At 53.0% G+C, this 16,779-nt stretch overlaps 2 protein-coding genes across 3 annotated transcripts in view; one reads left to right on the forward strand and one right to left on the reverse strand.

Moving 5' to 3' along the window:
• The window catches only part of KIF9 (kinesin family member 9), a 252,053-nt gene extending 242,416 nt beyond the window's left edge, over nucleotides 1-9,637 (reverse strand). The window contains exon 1 of one of the 2 annotated variants that reach the window (XM_029588252.1): nucleotides 9,369-9,637. In XM_029588252.1, the coding sequence (XP_029444112.1) occupies nucleotides 9,369-9,384 (16 nt within the window). In that variant the 5' untranslated portion in view covers nucleotides 9,385-9,637. Of the gene's footprint in view, nucleotides 1-9,364 lie in introns of both variants that reach the window. The other variant, XM_029588254.1, reaches the window with a different exon arrangement.
• A 474-nt stretch (nucleotides 9,638-10,111) lies between these two features.
• Nucleotides 10,112-16,779, forward strand: part of KLHL18 (kelch like family member 18) — a 130,526-nt gene continuing 123,858 nt past the window's right edge. The window contains exon 1 of the mRNA XM_029588257.1: nucleotides 10,112-10,237. Within this exon, the coding sequence (XP_029444117.1) occupies nucleotides 10,112-10,237 (126 nt within the window). The remainder of the gene's footprint in view (nucleotides 10,238-16,779) is intronic.

Here is a 16,779-nt window from a genome sequence, read left to right on the forward strand (position 1 = left end):
TCTGAACATTTAAATACTGGCTGATCAGTCTCAAATCGCAACCCACTGTGTTCTATTTTTTTTTTTTTATTTAATGGTTTTTATATACCGACGTTCATCCAAGATATCACGTGGGTGTTCAATGAACAGAGCGTTTGACAAGGAACGAGAAGGTATATATATATGCTTTAAATTTGAGTGAGTAGCATAGTATAGGAGAATTGCAAAATATATATGATATTTAACAGAAAATATATATGATATTTAACAGAAAAACAATGCTATATAGTATATACAAGATAAAAAATGCTAGATAATATATACGGGAGAAGGAATAATGAGAAGAGATGGGAGTGAAGTGGGGGGTGGGGCCGAAAGCTGGGACTATGGGGGGGGGGGGGGGGGGGAAGGGAAGAAGTGTAGGAGGAAGGGATGTGGGGATAGGGAGTTGGCTAGGGGGTATGAAGGGGGAGAGGCAATGACAAGGTAAGAAGAGGGTAGTTAAGAGGTCGAAATGAGGATATTAGGAGTAAGCCTGTGAGAAAAGCCACGTTTTGAGTTCTATTGTTTTTCTTTTTTTGCTGGGGGCACTGTAATTTGAGTTCAGCATTTCCAGTCATTTTTAAAAAGTTGGCTCTTGTGGCTGAGTGAATTTAAAAAAAAGTGGCACTGTTCATCATTTTGAGGAGAGGCTGTGCAGGAGATTGACTTTTTTTTTTAATCTTTATTGGTTTTAATTGTTGTGTTGTGGTTCTGGCCGCGAGCGCCGCGACCAGACCCTTACCTCCGTGTTTCTGGACCTACTCCCGCTTCTGGAGGCCTGGTTTGCGCCCTGTTCGGTGGCGCCCTCCGCGGGGGCCTAGCCGCCGGAAAGCTTCCCATGGACGCCCTGCTTCTAGGCGCGCGCCACTTGGACGCTTTTCTAGGCGCCAGTGGTGATTCCGCCCAGTTCCTGACGTCAGACGCCGCAGCCTTGATAAGCCGGCCGCGGACACTCAGTATTTGCCTTGCAACGGGCTTACCTCCTGGTTCCCTGTTGCGTCGTGCCCCGGAGTGAGCTGCCTTGCTACTCCCTCCGTTCCTACTTGCCAGCTACAATACCTGCTTAGTTCCTGCTTGCCTGCTACAGTACCTGCTTGGTTCCTGCTTGCCTGCTACAGTTCCTGCCTGGTTCCAGTTCCCAAGTCTTTCTACAGTTCCTGCCTGGTTCCAGCACCCGAGCCCTCTTACAGTACTTATCTACTGTCCTAGTCTGGTTCCAGTTCTCAGTCCTGATCAACCACCCGCCTAAGTCCCAGTGGCCGGGCCCCTACGGGCTCCTCCTGGGGGGGGGCTTCGGCTTCCAGGGTGAAGAGCACCTTTATGTCCTGCCTGTACATCTGCCTCCCGGCCTGCCACATACTAGAGACATTGACCACCTTTCCCAGTCTCCTGCAGGTCGGCCTAAGGGTGCACGAAACTGAGACTCCATAACAGATTGCAAGGCCATGGGCTCGGTGGATGCGCCTGTCCCCTTGGATCTGCCAGGGTTGGCCCAGCAGATACAGTATCTACAACAGTACCTCGAGGTCCTTAGTAGTTTGGTAGGGGAGTTATCGGCCCGATTGGATGCCAGGGCCTCGTCTGCTCCAGAACCAGTACCCGAGGGTCAAGACTCTTCAGTGACTCAGCTGCCGGCACCCTCTCGTTACACTGGTGATTTAAGGACCTGCCGTGGCTTTCTGAACCAATGTTTTATACAGTTCTCTCTGTTGCCCCAGCAGTTCCCCTCGGATGCGGTGAAAGTGGCGTATATCCTGACCCTGCTTGATGGGAAAGCCTTAATCTGGGCTTCTCCCCTTTTGGAAAATAATGATTCCTCGCTAACAAACTTACAGCAGTTCACCTCGAACTTTCGACAGGTCTTTGATGAGCCCACCCAAGTAGCCTCAGCTACCTCTGATCTGCTGCAACTCCGTCAAGGGACTCGCTCCTTGGCAGATTATGCTATGGAGTTCCGGACTTTAGCGCAAGAAGTAGGTTGGCAGGATGGTAGTCTTAAGGCCATCTTCTTGGAGGGTCTCTCTGGACGCATAAAGGATGAGATTGCTGCTCGAGATCTGCTGGAGGACCTCAACGCCTTGATAGAGATGGCCGCCCGCATTGACAGCCGCCTACAACAACGGGCCAAGGAGCAGCGCTCCTCTCGCCACAGTTCGACTGTTGGTCCGGTGAGACCTGTGCCTTCTCTTAAGACTTCTCGTCCGGTTGCTCCCAGCTGCGAACCCATGCAGCTGGGACGGGCCCCGCTCTCTGCTGAAGAGAGGCAACGTCGCCGTTCATTGAAGTTGTGTTTATATTATGGTCAGAAGGGCCACTTCTTGGCACGCTGTCAGGAGAGTGCGGAAAATGCCAAAGCCTAGGAGGTCGGGAGGAGCTCCTCCTAAGCTGTGCCTGTTAACCTGGAATACCCTGGAGGGTCCATTGAGACGATTGCATTTCTGGATTTTGGAGCCGGGGGTAATTTCATCCTGCTGGACTTAGTCTCCCAGTTGCAAATCCCTATGCATAGACGGGAGGTCCCGTTACTAATTACCTCTATCCAGGGGACGCTCCTTCCAGGACCTGTCCTGATGTCCATGGCACCCATTACTGTCCGCACCGGGGCGATCCATTCGGAGGAGAAAGCCTTCCTAGTGTTGGATAAGGCTGTCCACCCCGTGGTGCTAGGGTTGCTGTGGTTACAGAAGCACTCGCCCACGATTCAGCGGGATATTCTACAGATTGTCAAGTGGAGCCCTTTCTGCCTAGCTAACTGTATGAAAGTGCCTAGGACTCCCGCACTTCCATTGATGCACTCTGCCCTAGGTCCTCCTGCACCTGATGAGGACTTTACGGACGTATTTTCCAAGACCAAGACCAAGGCGGAGATCCTTCCGCAGCATCGTCCGTATGACTGCGCTATAGACCTGTTACCTGGTACTATGCCCCCCCCCCCCCCCCCCGAGGAAGGGTGTATCCCTTATCATTACCCGAGACCCGGGCCATGTCCGAGTATATTTCTGAGAATTTGGCCAAGGCGTTCATTCGCCCGTCCAAGTCGCCTGCAGGGGCAGGCTTCTTCTTTGTCAGCAAGAAGGACGGCTTGCTGAGACCGTGTATAGACTATCGAGGCCTAAATTCCATTACTAAGCGAGACCGTTACCCGCTCCTGTTAATCCCGGAGTTCCTCGATAGGCTCCAGGGAGCGAAGATTTTCACAAAGTTGGACTTACAACTTAGTCAGAATTTGTCCCTGAGACGAGTGGAAAACCACTTTTAATACCAGAGACGGGCATTACGTGTTACGCTTGGGCTCCGGTCAGGAGTCGTGAACACCACCCAGCAGGGTGGCTCCAGGTGGAGAGAGACAGGAATGGCTAGAAACAGTGTCTGGTTCCAGGCTGGGTCAGGGCAGGCAGCAAGTAGCAGTGTCTGGGTTCAGGCTGGGTCAGGGCAGGCGGCAAGTAGCAGTGTCTGGGTTCAGGCTGGGTCAGGGCAGGCGGCAAGTAGCAGTGTCTGGGTCTAGGCTGGGTCAGGGCAGGCGGCAAGTAGCAGTGTCTGGGTTCAGGCTGGGTCAGGGCAAGGCAGGTCAGAAGGCCCGTAGGCCACACACACACAGAAGGCCCGTAGGCCACACACAGTAAGCAAGGCAAGGCAGAGAAGGCCCGTAGGCCACACACACACAGAAGACCCGTAGGCCACACACCGTAAGCAGGGCAAGGCAGGTCAGAAGGCCCGTAGGCCACACACACACACACACAGAAGGCCCGTAGGCCACACACCGAAAGCAGAGAAGCAGGTCAGAAGGCCCGTAGGCCACACATACACACGGAAGGCCCGTAGGCCACACACCGTAGTCAGGGCAAGGCAGGTCAGAAGGCCCGTAGGCCACACACACACACACAGAAGGCCCGTAGGCCACACACCGTAAGCAGAGCAGGCAGGTCAGAAGGCCCGTAGGCCACACATACACAGAAGGCCCGTAGGCCACACACCGTAAGCAGAGCAGGCAGGTCAGAAGGCCCGTAGGCCAGGTAAGAAAAGCGAGGAAGAAGGCCCGAAGGCCGCGCAGGGCAAGGAAAGGCCCGAAGGTCGCGCAGGGCTAGAGCAGGGAGCCCAGGTGAGCTCGATGCCGAAGCACCGAGGGAACTGTCAGGCAGGGTTATAAGGGCCAACCCAGAACATAGAGTGGACAGGGGAGATGGCCTGGGCCTGTCAGGAGAGCCAGCACTAGAGGGACCCCTGGTGGTGAGGCGGTTGCACTGCAGCCAAAACTGTAACAGTACCCCCTCCGCAAGGCCTCCCCCTCCTCCTGGGTCCCATCTTAGCAGGGGGTACTCAAAAATGAAATCAGACCCCTCCGAGGGCAGCAACAGCTGGAGCAATTCAACAGGCTCAGATGGCTGAGTCAGAAAGTCTGTTAGTGGTACCGGTTTGAGCCCCTCCGGGGGTGGCAGCAGGACCGGTTTAGCAGGCTCGTCTAGGGGTAGTGCAGCAGGCTCGGGCCCCTCTCGGGATGAAACAGCAGGCTGGAACACCTCTCCGGGCGTTGTAGCAGGTTCGGACCCCTCTTGGGGCGATGAAGCAGGCTCGGATCCTTCTCGGGGCGATGCAGCAGGCTCGGCCCCCTCTCGGGGCGATGAAGCAGGCTCGGACACCTCTCCGGGCGTTGTAGCAGGTTCGGACCCCTCTCGGGGCGATGAAGCAGGCTCGAACACCTCTCCGGGCGTTGTAGCAGGTTCGGACCCCTCTCGGGGCAATGAAGCAGGCTCGGACCCCTCTCCGGGCGTTGTAGCAGGTTCGGACCCCTCTCGGGGCGATGAAGCAGGCTCGAACACCTCTCCGGGCGTTGTAGCAGGTTCGGACCCCTCTCGGGGCGATGAAGCAGGCTTGGTCCCCTCTTGGGGTGATGCAGCAGGCTTGGATCCCTCTTGGGGCGATGCAGCAGGCTTGGCCCCCTCTTGGGGCGATGCAGCAGGCTTGGATCCCTCTTGGGGCGATGCAGCAGGCTCGGCCCCCTCTTGGGGCGACGCAGCAGGCTCGGCCCCCTCTTGGGGCGATGCAGCAGGCTTGGATCCTCCTCGGGGCGATGCAGCAGGCTTGGCCCCCTCTTGGGGTGATGCAGCAGGCTCGGCCCCCTCTTGGGGTGATGTAGCAGGCTCGGTCCCCTCTTGGGCGATGCAGCAGGCTTGGATCCCTCTTGGGGCGATGCAGCAGGCTTGGCCCCCTCTTGGGGCGATGCAGCAGGCTCGGCCCCCTCTTGGGGTGACGCAGCAGGCTCGGCCCCCTCTTGGGGCGACGCAGCAGGCTCGGCCCCCTCTTGGGGTGATGAAACAGGCTCAGATGGCAGAGCAGCAAGGTTAGAAGCAGTGCACATAGAAGACAGGTTGCACTGCTGTGGGCTTGATACCTCGAGCCAAACTCTGAGGCTCCTTATTTTGTTTCTGGAGGAGCAGTTTAGAGAAGGCACAGACAGTTCTAGGACGTCTAGGGAATGTGCTCGTTAGTGTCTCAACAGCAGCTGTGGGAAGCAGAGCCCTGCTAGAGTTAATCAACTCTCTCCGTTTGAGAGAAACCTGTTCCTGAGGCTCTTGCACTGGTGTCACAGAAGCCTTCTTGGCCAGGTAAGTCCTGGGTTTTTCTATCCACAAACTGCCAGCTAAAATGTCTGTTTTAGTGGAGCCAGAAGCAGAATACCGGTTAGGAGAGCTGATTGTTTTTTCTAATGGAACAGCTGATCCTAAAGCAGAACAACGGGGGCAGGGTTTGCCTGGTGGTAACAGACACGGAAGACAGGAGCATTTCCACCACCCTGGTTTAGGATTTAAACATTCCTGATAGACTGAGACGTTCCTCTTATGACAACCACTGCATACCCAGTGTTCTTGGTCTGAGAGTTGACAGGCAAGACAGTTCTTGTAACTGGGATAATTCAAAGTCTGGCAACAAGCACAGACATAAAAACTTGGAGGCTGAGGCATAATGTGAGTAGAAGGAAAAAGAAAGAATTGGCTCACCCGTAGTACCAAGACCTATCTCTTCACCTGGAAATTTGGTGGCTTCGGCATACTGTTACGCTTGGGCTCCGGTCAGGAGTCGTGAACACCACCCAGCAGGGTGGCTCCAGGTGGAGAGAGACAGGAATGGCTAGAAACAGTGTCTGGTTCCAGGCTGGGTCAGGGCAGGCAGCAAGTAGCAGTGTCTCGGTTCAGGCTGGGTCAGGGCAGGCGGCAAGTAGCAGTGTCTGGGTTCAGGCTGGGTCAGGGCAGGCGGCAAGTAGCAGTGTCTGGGTCTAGGCTGGGTCAGGGCAGGCGGCAAGTAGCAGTGTCTGGGTTCAGGCTGGGTCAGGGCAAGGCAGGTCAGAAGGCCCGTAGGCCACACACACACAGAAGGCCCGTAGGCCACACACAGTAAGCAAGGCAAGGCAGAGAAGGCCCATAGGCCACACACACACAGAAGATCCGTAGGCCACACACCGTAAGCAGGGCAAGGCAGGTCAGAAGGCCCGTAGGCCACACACACACACACCGAAAGCAGAGCAGGCAGGTCAGAAGGCCCGTAGGCCACACATACACACGGAAGGCCCGTAGGCCACACACCGTAGTCAGGGCAAGGCAGGTCAGAAGGCCCGTAGGCCACACACACACACACACACAGAAGGCCCGTAGGCCACACACCGTAAGCAGAGCAGGCAGGTCAGAAGGCCCGTAGGCCACACACACACAGAAGGCCCGTAGGCCACACACAGTAAGCAAGGCAAGGCAGAGAAGGCCCGTAGGCCACACACACACAGAAGACCCGTAGGCCACACACCGTAAGCAGGGCAAGGCAGGTCAGAAGGCCCGTAGGCCACACACACACACACAGAAGGCCCGTAGGCCACACACCGAAAGCAGAGCAGGCAGGTCAGAAGGCCCGTAGGCCACACATACACACGGAAGGCCCGTAGGCCACACACCGTAGTCAGGGCAAGGCAGGTCAGAAGGCCCGTAGGCCACACACCGTAAGCAGAGCAAGCAGGTCAGAAGGCCCGTAGGCCACACATACACAGAAGGCCCGTAGGCCACACACACACACACAGAAGGCCCGTAGGCCACACACCGTAAGCAGAGCAGGCAGGTCAGAAGGCCCGTAGGCCACACATACACAGAAGGCCCGTAGGCCACACACCGTAAGCAGAGCAGGCAGGTCAGAAGGCCTGTAGGCCAGGTAAGAAAAGCGAGGAAGAAGGCCCGAAGGCCGCGCAGGGCAAGGAAAGGCCCGAAGGCCGCGCAGGGCAAGGAAAGGCCCGAAGGCCGCGCAGGGCAAGGAAAGGCCTGAAGGCCGCGCAGGGCAAGGAAAGGAAAGGCCCGAAGGCCGCGCAAGGCAAGGAAAGGCCCGTAGGCCACGCAAGGCTAGAGCAGGGAGCCCAGGTGAGCTCGATGCCGAAGCACCGAGGGAACTGTCAGGCAGGGTTATAAGGGCCAACCCAGAACATAGAGTGGACAGGGGAGATGGCCTGGGCCTGTCAGGAGAGCCAGCACTAGAGGGACCCCTGGTGGTGAGGCGGTTGCACTGCAGCCAAAACTGTAACATTACGAGTATCTTGTGATGCCTTTCGGCTTATGTAATGCTCCGGCGGTGTTCCAGCACCTTATGAACGAGGTGTTCTGAACACTTGCGTAATCGTTTACTTCGACGATGTGCTGGTCTACTCCCAGGACCTGCCTTCACACCGTCAGTATGTCCGTCAAGTGCTCCAAATACTTAGGGAGCACAGTCTGTACGCGAAACTGGAAAAATGTTGTTTCGAGAAGACGTCCCTGCCGTTCCTGGGCTACATAATCTCTGCAACAGGCTTTCAAATGGATCCTGAAAAAGTGGCGGCAATTAAGAATTGGCCCCGGCCGAAGGGCCTTAAAGCGTTGCAACGTTTTCTCGGCTTTTCCAATTTCTACCATCACTTTATTCCTGACTACTCCTGTATTGTGGCCCCGTTGACTGCCCTCACTCGAAAGGTGGCCTACGTGGTGGATTAGCCTGTGCCTGCCTGCCAAGCCTTCGACGCTCTTAAGGAAGGGTTCTTGTTAGAAACCTGCCTTCGTTACTCGGATCCCAGCAGGCCCTTTGTAGTGGAGGTCGATGCCTGCTTGGTTCCTGCTTGGTTCCTGCTTGCCTGCTACAGTTCCTGCCTGGTTCCAGTACCCGAGTCTTGCTACAGTTCCTGTCTGGTTCCAGAACCCGAGCCCTCTTACAGTACTTATCTACTGTCCTAGACTGGTTCCAGTTCTCAGTCCTGATCAACAACCCGCATAAGTCCCAGCGTCCGGGCCCCTACGGGCTCCTCCCGGGGAGGCTTCGGCTTCCAAGGGTGAAGCCGCCTAAGTCCCAGCGGTTGGGCTCCTACGGGCTCCTCCCGGGGGAGTACCAGCTTCCAGGTTGAAGAGCACCTCTACATCCTGCCTGAACATCTGCCTCCCGGCCTGCCACATACTAGAGACATTGACCACCTGCAGGTTGGCTCACTGGCCCTGGGTTGATTTCATATTTCTTTAGCTATTGCTGCTGCTGCTGCAGAAAGATGTCAGCATTGCAGCCTGAGGAATATAGGATGGAGGACAGACAGAAAGAGGGAGAAGGGGGAGGGCTGTTGCTTGGCAGGGGTAAAGAAAAAAGCCAAAGAATGGAGGGCTGCAGTGCAGGACATTGGTGCGGGAAAGAGAGAGGAGGCTGCTGCTGCTCAGTAGAGTGGTAGAGGAGAGGGGATTCCTGCTTCTGGGTAGAGGGTGAGTGAGAGTGAAAGTGGGTGACAAGATAAGCAGTGGGGAGGGAGAAAAAGTGATACCTAGGGCAAGTAGTAGGGGGGATGCAGGGCCAGGAGAAATAGAAAGATTCAGGACAGAGTGTAGGAGGAGAGGAGGATATGGTGAGAGGATGGGAGGGAAAAAGAAGGTTATTGCTGGGCACGGGGTGAGGGAAGAGAAAGCATGGGATGCTAGGTAGGAGGGGAGAGAGTTTTGCTGAAGCTGTCATCACTATAAGGACAACTGTGCCTTGGCTGCAAAAGGAGAAAGCGCTGAATCAGAGTAGACACAGGCACGAGAGAGAGAGAGAGAGAGAGAGAGAGGGGGGGGGGGGGGAGGGGTTGTAATTCTGTTTATCTGCCCCAGGAGCAGAAAAGCTGTTCCCGGCTCTGAGGGAAATGATTTATTTTACCCGAATATTTATCACCATTTTACGTTCGGTACTGCCCTAAAAATCAATACTATTTTTAGTGCCAAATGGGGCTCCCCTCCTAAAATTATTTTCTGAAAACAAAAAGTGAGAGCCCCTAAGAGGACGCTGATTCCCTCCCCACCAGAGATGCCGCAGCGCCATTTCTTACTCACTGCCGGGAAAAGTCATCTACGGGCAATCTGGAGCCTTAGGTGCCGATCACAACCACTCAGCGCTTCGCCTCCGGACCTTCCCAAGGGGTGAGGGTCATCGATCCTTACCGACCCCGCTCCTGCAGCCCTCGCTCCTCCAGGGGGACTGTGGAGAGCCCGGGGATTACCCGGACGATTTACTGAGAAGGGGTCGGGGGGGAAGGGCAGGGAGCCCGTGTGGCGACCGTTCTCGCAACCCACTTTACAGCCCGTCCCTCGCCGGCATCCTCCCTGTGTATACGGTTGCCACGGCGATAGCCGCTTCCGCCTAGAACTGGAAGTCATCTTATTCTCCCCTCCCCCCCCCCCCTCCCTAGGCTCTACCAGGAAGCGATGGGCTGTACAGAATTTCATACAAACCTAGGTCAGCAGCATGGCTTTCTTTCGAAGAAAAAGAAAAGGAAACACGCTCATAAGAACATCCACCTTTTAATGATCAGCAACTGTTACTTTGCTACCAGACATTAAAATCCTTAAAAGTGCTGGAAACTGTTCCCTGGGCTGGAGAACGGGAAAGAGACGAGATCCCGAGTGCCCCACCTGCAGGAGGAGCTACAGGGGCTGGCGTGGGCCGCCTCTTTTGAGAAGGCGTCGCTTCTACCCGTGTTGCCGCGGCGCCGGCTTTTCCCCCCCCCCTTTTTCCGCTCTTCCTTTCCTACCCCCCGACTTTTCCCCCCCTCTCGCTGCTGCCGGTGCCACCGAAGATGGTGGACGAACTGGAAGAGCTGGAGGATCTGGTGCATTTTACGGTGGGGGACCTGCCCAGCCGTGGCTACGGAGTGATGGAGGAGATCCGGCGGCAGGGAAAGCTCTGCGATGTCACCCTGAAGGTAAGAGGCAGCGAAGCCGGGCTGGGAGGGTCCTGATTCCGGGGCAGAGGGGAGGGTCAGTGCTAGGCAGAGCTGACCTGCGACAGACGGCTACACCCTAGCAAGAGGTTGGCTGATGGTGGGAGAGAGGGGAAAGATGAGAGGAGCGGGAAATGATAGAGGGAGAGGTGAGAGGGAACAATGCAGAAGCAGACGGAGGGGGTAGGTTAGGGTCAGGTGTGGGAGGAAAATGCAAGTAGAGATGAGGGAAGTGAAAATAGAGCAGGATGCAATGGAGAGATGGGAGGTGCAAGCTAGTTGGAAGATTATAAAGAGATGGCAGCGCACAAAGATACAGGCGAGAAGAGGGCTGCACAAGGTCATCTTTTGCTCATTCTATATGGATCTGAGGAAGTGAGTGTCAGTTTTCAAAAGCTAGTTAATAAATGTATAGTTAGTCTAATAAAAAGGTTGTTAACCTTTTATTTCTGTGTATGATAACCGAAAATTGATTCAGGGAGTGTGAAAGAATCTGGGTGATGACTTCCTGGACATAGTGCTCTCTGGCTTCTTGTGCAATGAACAGGGCATTGGGTGTGTAACAGGACTGACAGGTTAGGATAAAGTCTGCATGAATACTCATCAAATTCCTCTGGCTTCTGTTTCCCTTGATTCCTTAGCTTCACATACTAATTTTTTATCATCACTTGTACCCAGGAGATCGTCATGTTGTCTTTCCTGATCATGTGTGTTCAGGCTTCCTCTATACTGTCCAAATGGTCAAGTCACCAAATCTGAGACCAGAAATAAGGATATGTTAAATAGATATTCAGGAAGGCTGAGTACATAAGCACCAGCTCTGTGGATACTGTAAGTGCTTCAACACCGCCACTATTGTCTTCTGCACTCATGTAGATTGGAATCTGGGAGCTCCATGCTGCAGGGCTGTCTGGGAGGGGGCAGTAAGGAAGTGCTTCTGTCTCCTTGCTTCTGCAAACCTCTGCAGGACAGGCAGGAAATGCCTGTGTGTCCTCTGATGCTGCTCCTGCCTCCTCTCCCCCACCTATTGACTGGATATATAATGTCTGAACAATGGACAGAAGGGGAATCAGAAAGTAGCAGCAGTATGAGACAGTGCAATTCTAATGGAAAGGTAAATAGGGACAGAGGAGCTATAAGGAAGGTGAGAGAGGTTGAGAGAACTGTGGGAAGATGGTTTAAAAAGGTATTTTGACTGAGAGAGAGAATACTGCTGTGAGAGTCAGGGAGAGGAACTGAAAAAAGTAAAAGGAGACAAAACTGTAAGGGGGAGAAGAGTAGACCTGGAGGGGACATGGGTTTTGAGAAGGGTAAATAGGATACAAGCTGGGAAAGAGGACATGGATGTGATAAAAAGAGGAGCAGAGGTGAGTGGTTAAGTGAAGGGAACTTAAGAGGAAGAGAGAAATGAAGATGACTGGGAAAGGAGCTGTGTGGGTAGAGAGGAGGGAGCTGATAGGCAAGGTAAACCAAGAGAAGAGTTATGTGAAGGGAGATGGAAGTAGCAGGAGGGGAAGACTAAGATGAGGTGAGAGAAGATAATGAGCTGAGGCGAGAGAACTGGTGGATAGAAAGAGATACACACATGCAGGAAAAATAATAAGTAATGAGGAAGCAGAAAAGAAACTAAGCAAAGCGCAAGCAGAAACAAGATTTGATTCAAACTACAGACACTTTGTTTATTCAAAGTTAAGTGAAGATTTTCTGTGCTAGCTGGGCAGGGTCGGGGGGTGGGGGGGGGAGAGGTGATATTTGCCCTTTTCTTCCAGCCCTGTAGTCACCACAGAAAAGAATGTATTTTACTGACAGGATGGGGAAGGGGAGAGGAGGTTGTGGTACATGCAATATCATAGCCTCAAAATGTCTCTTAAAAATGGTGAGCTCCAGTATTGTGAGGAGCTTCGGTCAGGGCTTGGAACTGAGGGAGAATTTAGGTGAACATTGTTTCCCCTTGTTCACAAAAATACATCCCAGTCATATCTGGGGTTTCCAAACAGCACAGGCAGTACCACATGCTGGGGGCATACTGACTGCCGATCTGCTAGGGTTCAGGAATGTCTTATGTGGACTCCGCAGGCAAGGGACTGGCTCTGGCTAGGAATCTGTGTGCGTGCTGAGAAATGCTGCGGGGACGGGGAAGTGGGAGAAGCTCCAGAAAAAGTGTCTGGGAGTGCAGAGCAGGGAAGTGATGGAAGCCGGAGGAGGAGGGGAATTGCAAATTGAAAGGTGAGCTGAGTCTGCCAATGAAGGGAAGCCCAGTATGCTGATGAGCACTGGGAATCAGTGACGCCATGGATAATCAATGCTGAAGAGGAGGGTAACTGGCTAAGGAGAGATGAGGAGAAACCTGTTGGGGATGGAGGGAGGGGAACAGAGGACATGTCAATGGGGAGCAGGCTAAGGGGATGTAGGGAGTGGAGATGGAAGAAGGGTATTAAAGTATGTGTAGGGGAGCCCCCTCCACGTAAAGTTTCTATCCCATGAAAAATATTCTGGGTGGGGGAAATCCTGGGATTCTCATGGTTCAGAGTTTTATCTGAAATGTTGTAAATGTTTGATTCTGTGATACATCTGAATGTCCACTGGATGCCATTTAGTATGGGGCAGATCAATGTGATATTTTAAGGTTTGAGAGTGGTGGCTGATGTGATTGGAGGGAGATGTGTCCTGGGAAGCTATAAATCCTGGGCCATTTGGTGGGAGTTTGCCCTTTCTAGGTTGGAGTTGGTAATGACGGAGACCTTCAGCATGTAGAAAGCCTCGGGTCTCCAGCCTATGGGCTGGTGAGGCCCACGGACCCAAACCGTATGGGGAGAACGCTGCAGGGGCTTTCTCCTCAAGGGAAAAGGCCTGGGGCTGTGGCATGGAAGGAAGAATTGAGGAAATGTGTGAGGAGCCAAGGAGGGAAAATCTGAAACGAGACGGGGTGATCCAAGATAAAGAGGGCCCCAGTGAGTTCCAGAGAGTGAAGCAGATTGGAGAGTCCTTCGTGCCGCTGGAAGGATGGAATCGGGAAGACAGTTGAGGGGTGTGAAAGATCCCACCGAGGTGGGAGCAGCAGGATGCAGTATAGCGAGAGAGAGGCCCCAAAAATAAGGGATACAAATCTAATGCCCCCATGGTGAGTTAAAAGGAAGAGGAATTTGAGAGTGACATTTTCCAGTCTCTTTGGGAGGATTGCGTGAGGAAAGTGGGGTACCTGAAGAATGGGGAAACTTTAGGGGTACAAAAGTAGAGAGAGATGTAATCTCTCTCCATTCCAGGAAAAAGTGATTCCCAAGGTTATGGGAGGCTGTTGGAGGAGAGAGCCAGTTCAAGTGAATACTGGGAGACTGGCATTCTAATCTTTGGGGTACTCGATATATTGTTGTTGTTTATTTTTAATCTGACTGTGTATCCCATGAGCCCTGATTATTCAGCACTGGAATCTTACTCTCTTCTGAACTGATTATAATTTGGCTGTCTGGAAGAATCCAGAAAAAATGTAGTTTGAAAGTAGTTGACTACTCGGTGAGTAGAGTGACTTTGTCCCGTTAAGAGATTGTGTGAACCAGCACTAGTAGGAGACATGGAAGAGGGAAGGGTCATGGAGGGGAAGGCTCAGTGAACTCTCTTCCCAGCCAGAGAATGGACATGCAACCGGCACTGCTTGTAATAGGATCAACCTCACCATCTGCATGACCCAAACTTTTGTACCCACCAGATAAATTAGAGACCCTGTCTTGACATTGAGACAGACCCTCTCAATACTTTATGTGCTCTGGAGATGGGGCTCCAGTGTGCCTGTGCAAGAAGGGGAGAATTAAGAGGGCAGATGGAGGGGGGGAGGGGGGCAGGGAATCAGGGCGAGGAGGAAATACAGTTGAGGAAGAATGGTGGGGGATGGGTGGAGGAAGAGACTGTGGTGTTGATGGGCTGTTGGGGGGGGGGGTAGTGGAGCAGGAGGGAGGAGACTGGTGGAGATAAGCTGAGGTTGGGGAGAAGAATGACTGGGACTTCGTCGTTCCTCATTTTTTTTTTTTTTACTTGGCTACATGAGTCTTCCCCATGTCCTTATTACCTGCTCCTCTCTCTCTCTGGACATTTAAATACAGGCTGATCAGTCTCAAATCGCAACCCACTGTGTTCTATTGTTTTCTTTTTATTATTGGGGGCACTGTAATTTTGTGTTGAGTTCAGCATTTCCAGTCATTTTTAAAAAGTTGGCTCTTATGGCTGAGTGAATTAAAAAAAAAAAAAAAAAGGCACTGTTCATCATTTTGAGGAGAGGCTGTGCAGGAGATTGAATAGCAGCAAATTGGTTGGCAATGAAGCCTTTGGAGCTAGTTTGGCTCTGAGCCATAGAAGTGTGTGTTGGCGTTTCCCCCATTGATTCCTAGGTATCTATGTGAATCGTTTTAGGACGATTAAAATTATCGTCCGATAATTTTAATATCGTCTTAAACCGTTATGGAACACAATACAATAGAGATTCTAACGATTTATCGTTATAAATCTTTAGAATCGTGAGCCGGCACACTAAAACCCGCTAAAACCCACCCCCGACCCTTTAAATTAAATCCCCCACCCTCCCGAACCCCCCCCAAATAACTTAAACATTTCCTTGCCAAATCCTACCTCCTTCAACCCCCCCCCCAAATGACTTAAATTACCTGGGGGTCCGGAACGGCAGCGGTCCGGAACGGGCTCCTGCTACTGAATCTTGTTGTCTTCGGCCGGCGCCATTTTCCAAAATGGCGCCGAAAAATGGCGGCGGCCATAGACCAACAGGATTCGACGGCAGGAGGTCCTTCCGGACCCCCGCTGGACTTTTGGCAAGTCTTGTGGGGGTCAGGAGGCCCCCCCCAAGCTGGCCAAAAGTTCCTGGAGGTCCAGCGGGGGTCAGGGAGCGATTTCCCGCCGCGAATCGTTTTCCGTACGGAACCCTCGCTGAACGACCTCCTGCAGTCGATCTCCTGCCGGCGCCATTTTCCGTACGGAAAACGATTCGCGGCGGGAAATCGCTCCCTGACCCCCGCTGGACCTCCAGGAACTTTTGGCCAGCTTGGGGGGGGCCTCCTGACCCCCACAAGACTTGCCAAAAGTCCAGCGGGGGTCCGGAAGGACCTCCTGCCGTCGAATCCTGTTGGTCTATGGCCGCCGCCATTTTTCGGCGCCATTTTGGAAAATGGCGCCGGCCGAAGACAACAAGATTCAGTAGCAGGAGCCCGTTCCGGACCGCTGCCGTTCCGGACCGCCGCTGGACCACCAGGTAATTTAAGTCATTTGGGGGGGGTTCGGGGGGGTGGGGGATTTAATTTAAAGGGTCGGGGGGTGGGTTTTAGCGGGTTTTAACGATTTTAACGATATATCACGATATTTTACCCCCCCAAACGGCAACAATACGATTCCCTCCCCCTCCCAGCCGAAATCGATCGTTAAGACGATCGAGGACACGATTCACATCTCTATAGGTATCTGGGGTAAACAAATTTTGGAGAGAGTATGCAAATGAGGCAGCTTGGGATGGAAGCATTGTTGCCTTGCTTGTCTATTCGTGCTGATATCATGGCCCCAAGCTTGCTCAGCGTTGTTTTTTTCCTGCCTTTCTCTATCAAGGACTGACATCACCCAGGTGTACTTTGCACATCAAAAAAGGGATGAGGTCAGTCATACCGAACGAGGCCAATAGAATATATACCATGCAGTGAGAAAGAGAATATTGTTTAGGTTGCTGCACTGCATGAGGTTTGCAAGGCCACCATATGCAAGTGTCTTAAAAAAAACAAAACAAAAAACCCCCAAACATTCTTATCTACGTGTTCTCTAATTTTCATGTCTCATGCATAGCTCTCCTGTCCATGAAGAGGGCACAGCATTTTCAGAAGCATAGCCACACACCCTCACTGCACCTCAGCCCTGGCAGGGCTGTCATTTCAGGTCCCTTCTGGACACCAACACAGGGCAGCAAGCCTAGAGGGTTGGTGGGTGCTGGAGCCTTATCTGCCATTCATAAGGACTCCATCACTGCCTCCGCCCCATGCTGTGTCTCATACCATAGCAAAGGAAGTTCTGCTTTCCATTCCCACCAGAACCCCTGCCAACTTCTCTACCACGTCCATCATGCATAATGGAATAGTGCTCTGCAGAATAGGATGCCCTGCACACCATCTGCTGTCGCTAGGGGTGTGCATTCGTTTTGAACGCATATGTAAAACGCAACTTATTTTTTTTTTAACTTAAAAAAAGTGATGATGCGCAACGCATCACATTTTCAACTTATTCAACATAGCTACGTTGAATACGTTGAACCTAAATAAACACTTAAACCCCCACCCTCCTGACCCCCCCCAAGACTTTTGGCCAGCTTGGCTGGCCAAAAGTTCCGGTTGGGTCCAACGGGGGTCCCGGAGCGGAGGCGCGGAGAAACACGTGACGTCCGCGTCACTCCGACGTGACGCCGACGTCACGTGCTCCTCGCAAAGGAAAACAGCGATGGCTTCCTGACTCCCCGCTGGACCACCAGGGAGTTTTGGTAAGTCTTG

Source organism: Rhinatrema bivittatum, chromosome 2, assembly GCF_901001135.1.
Source record: "Rhinatrema bivittatum chromosome 2, aRhiBiv1.1, whole genome shotgun sequence".
Taxonomy (NCBI): domain Eukaryota; kingdom Metazoa; phylum Chordata; class Amphibia; order Gymnophiona; family Rhinatrematidae; genus Rhinatrema; species Rhinatrema bivittatum.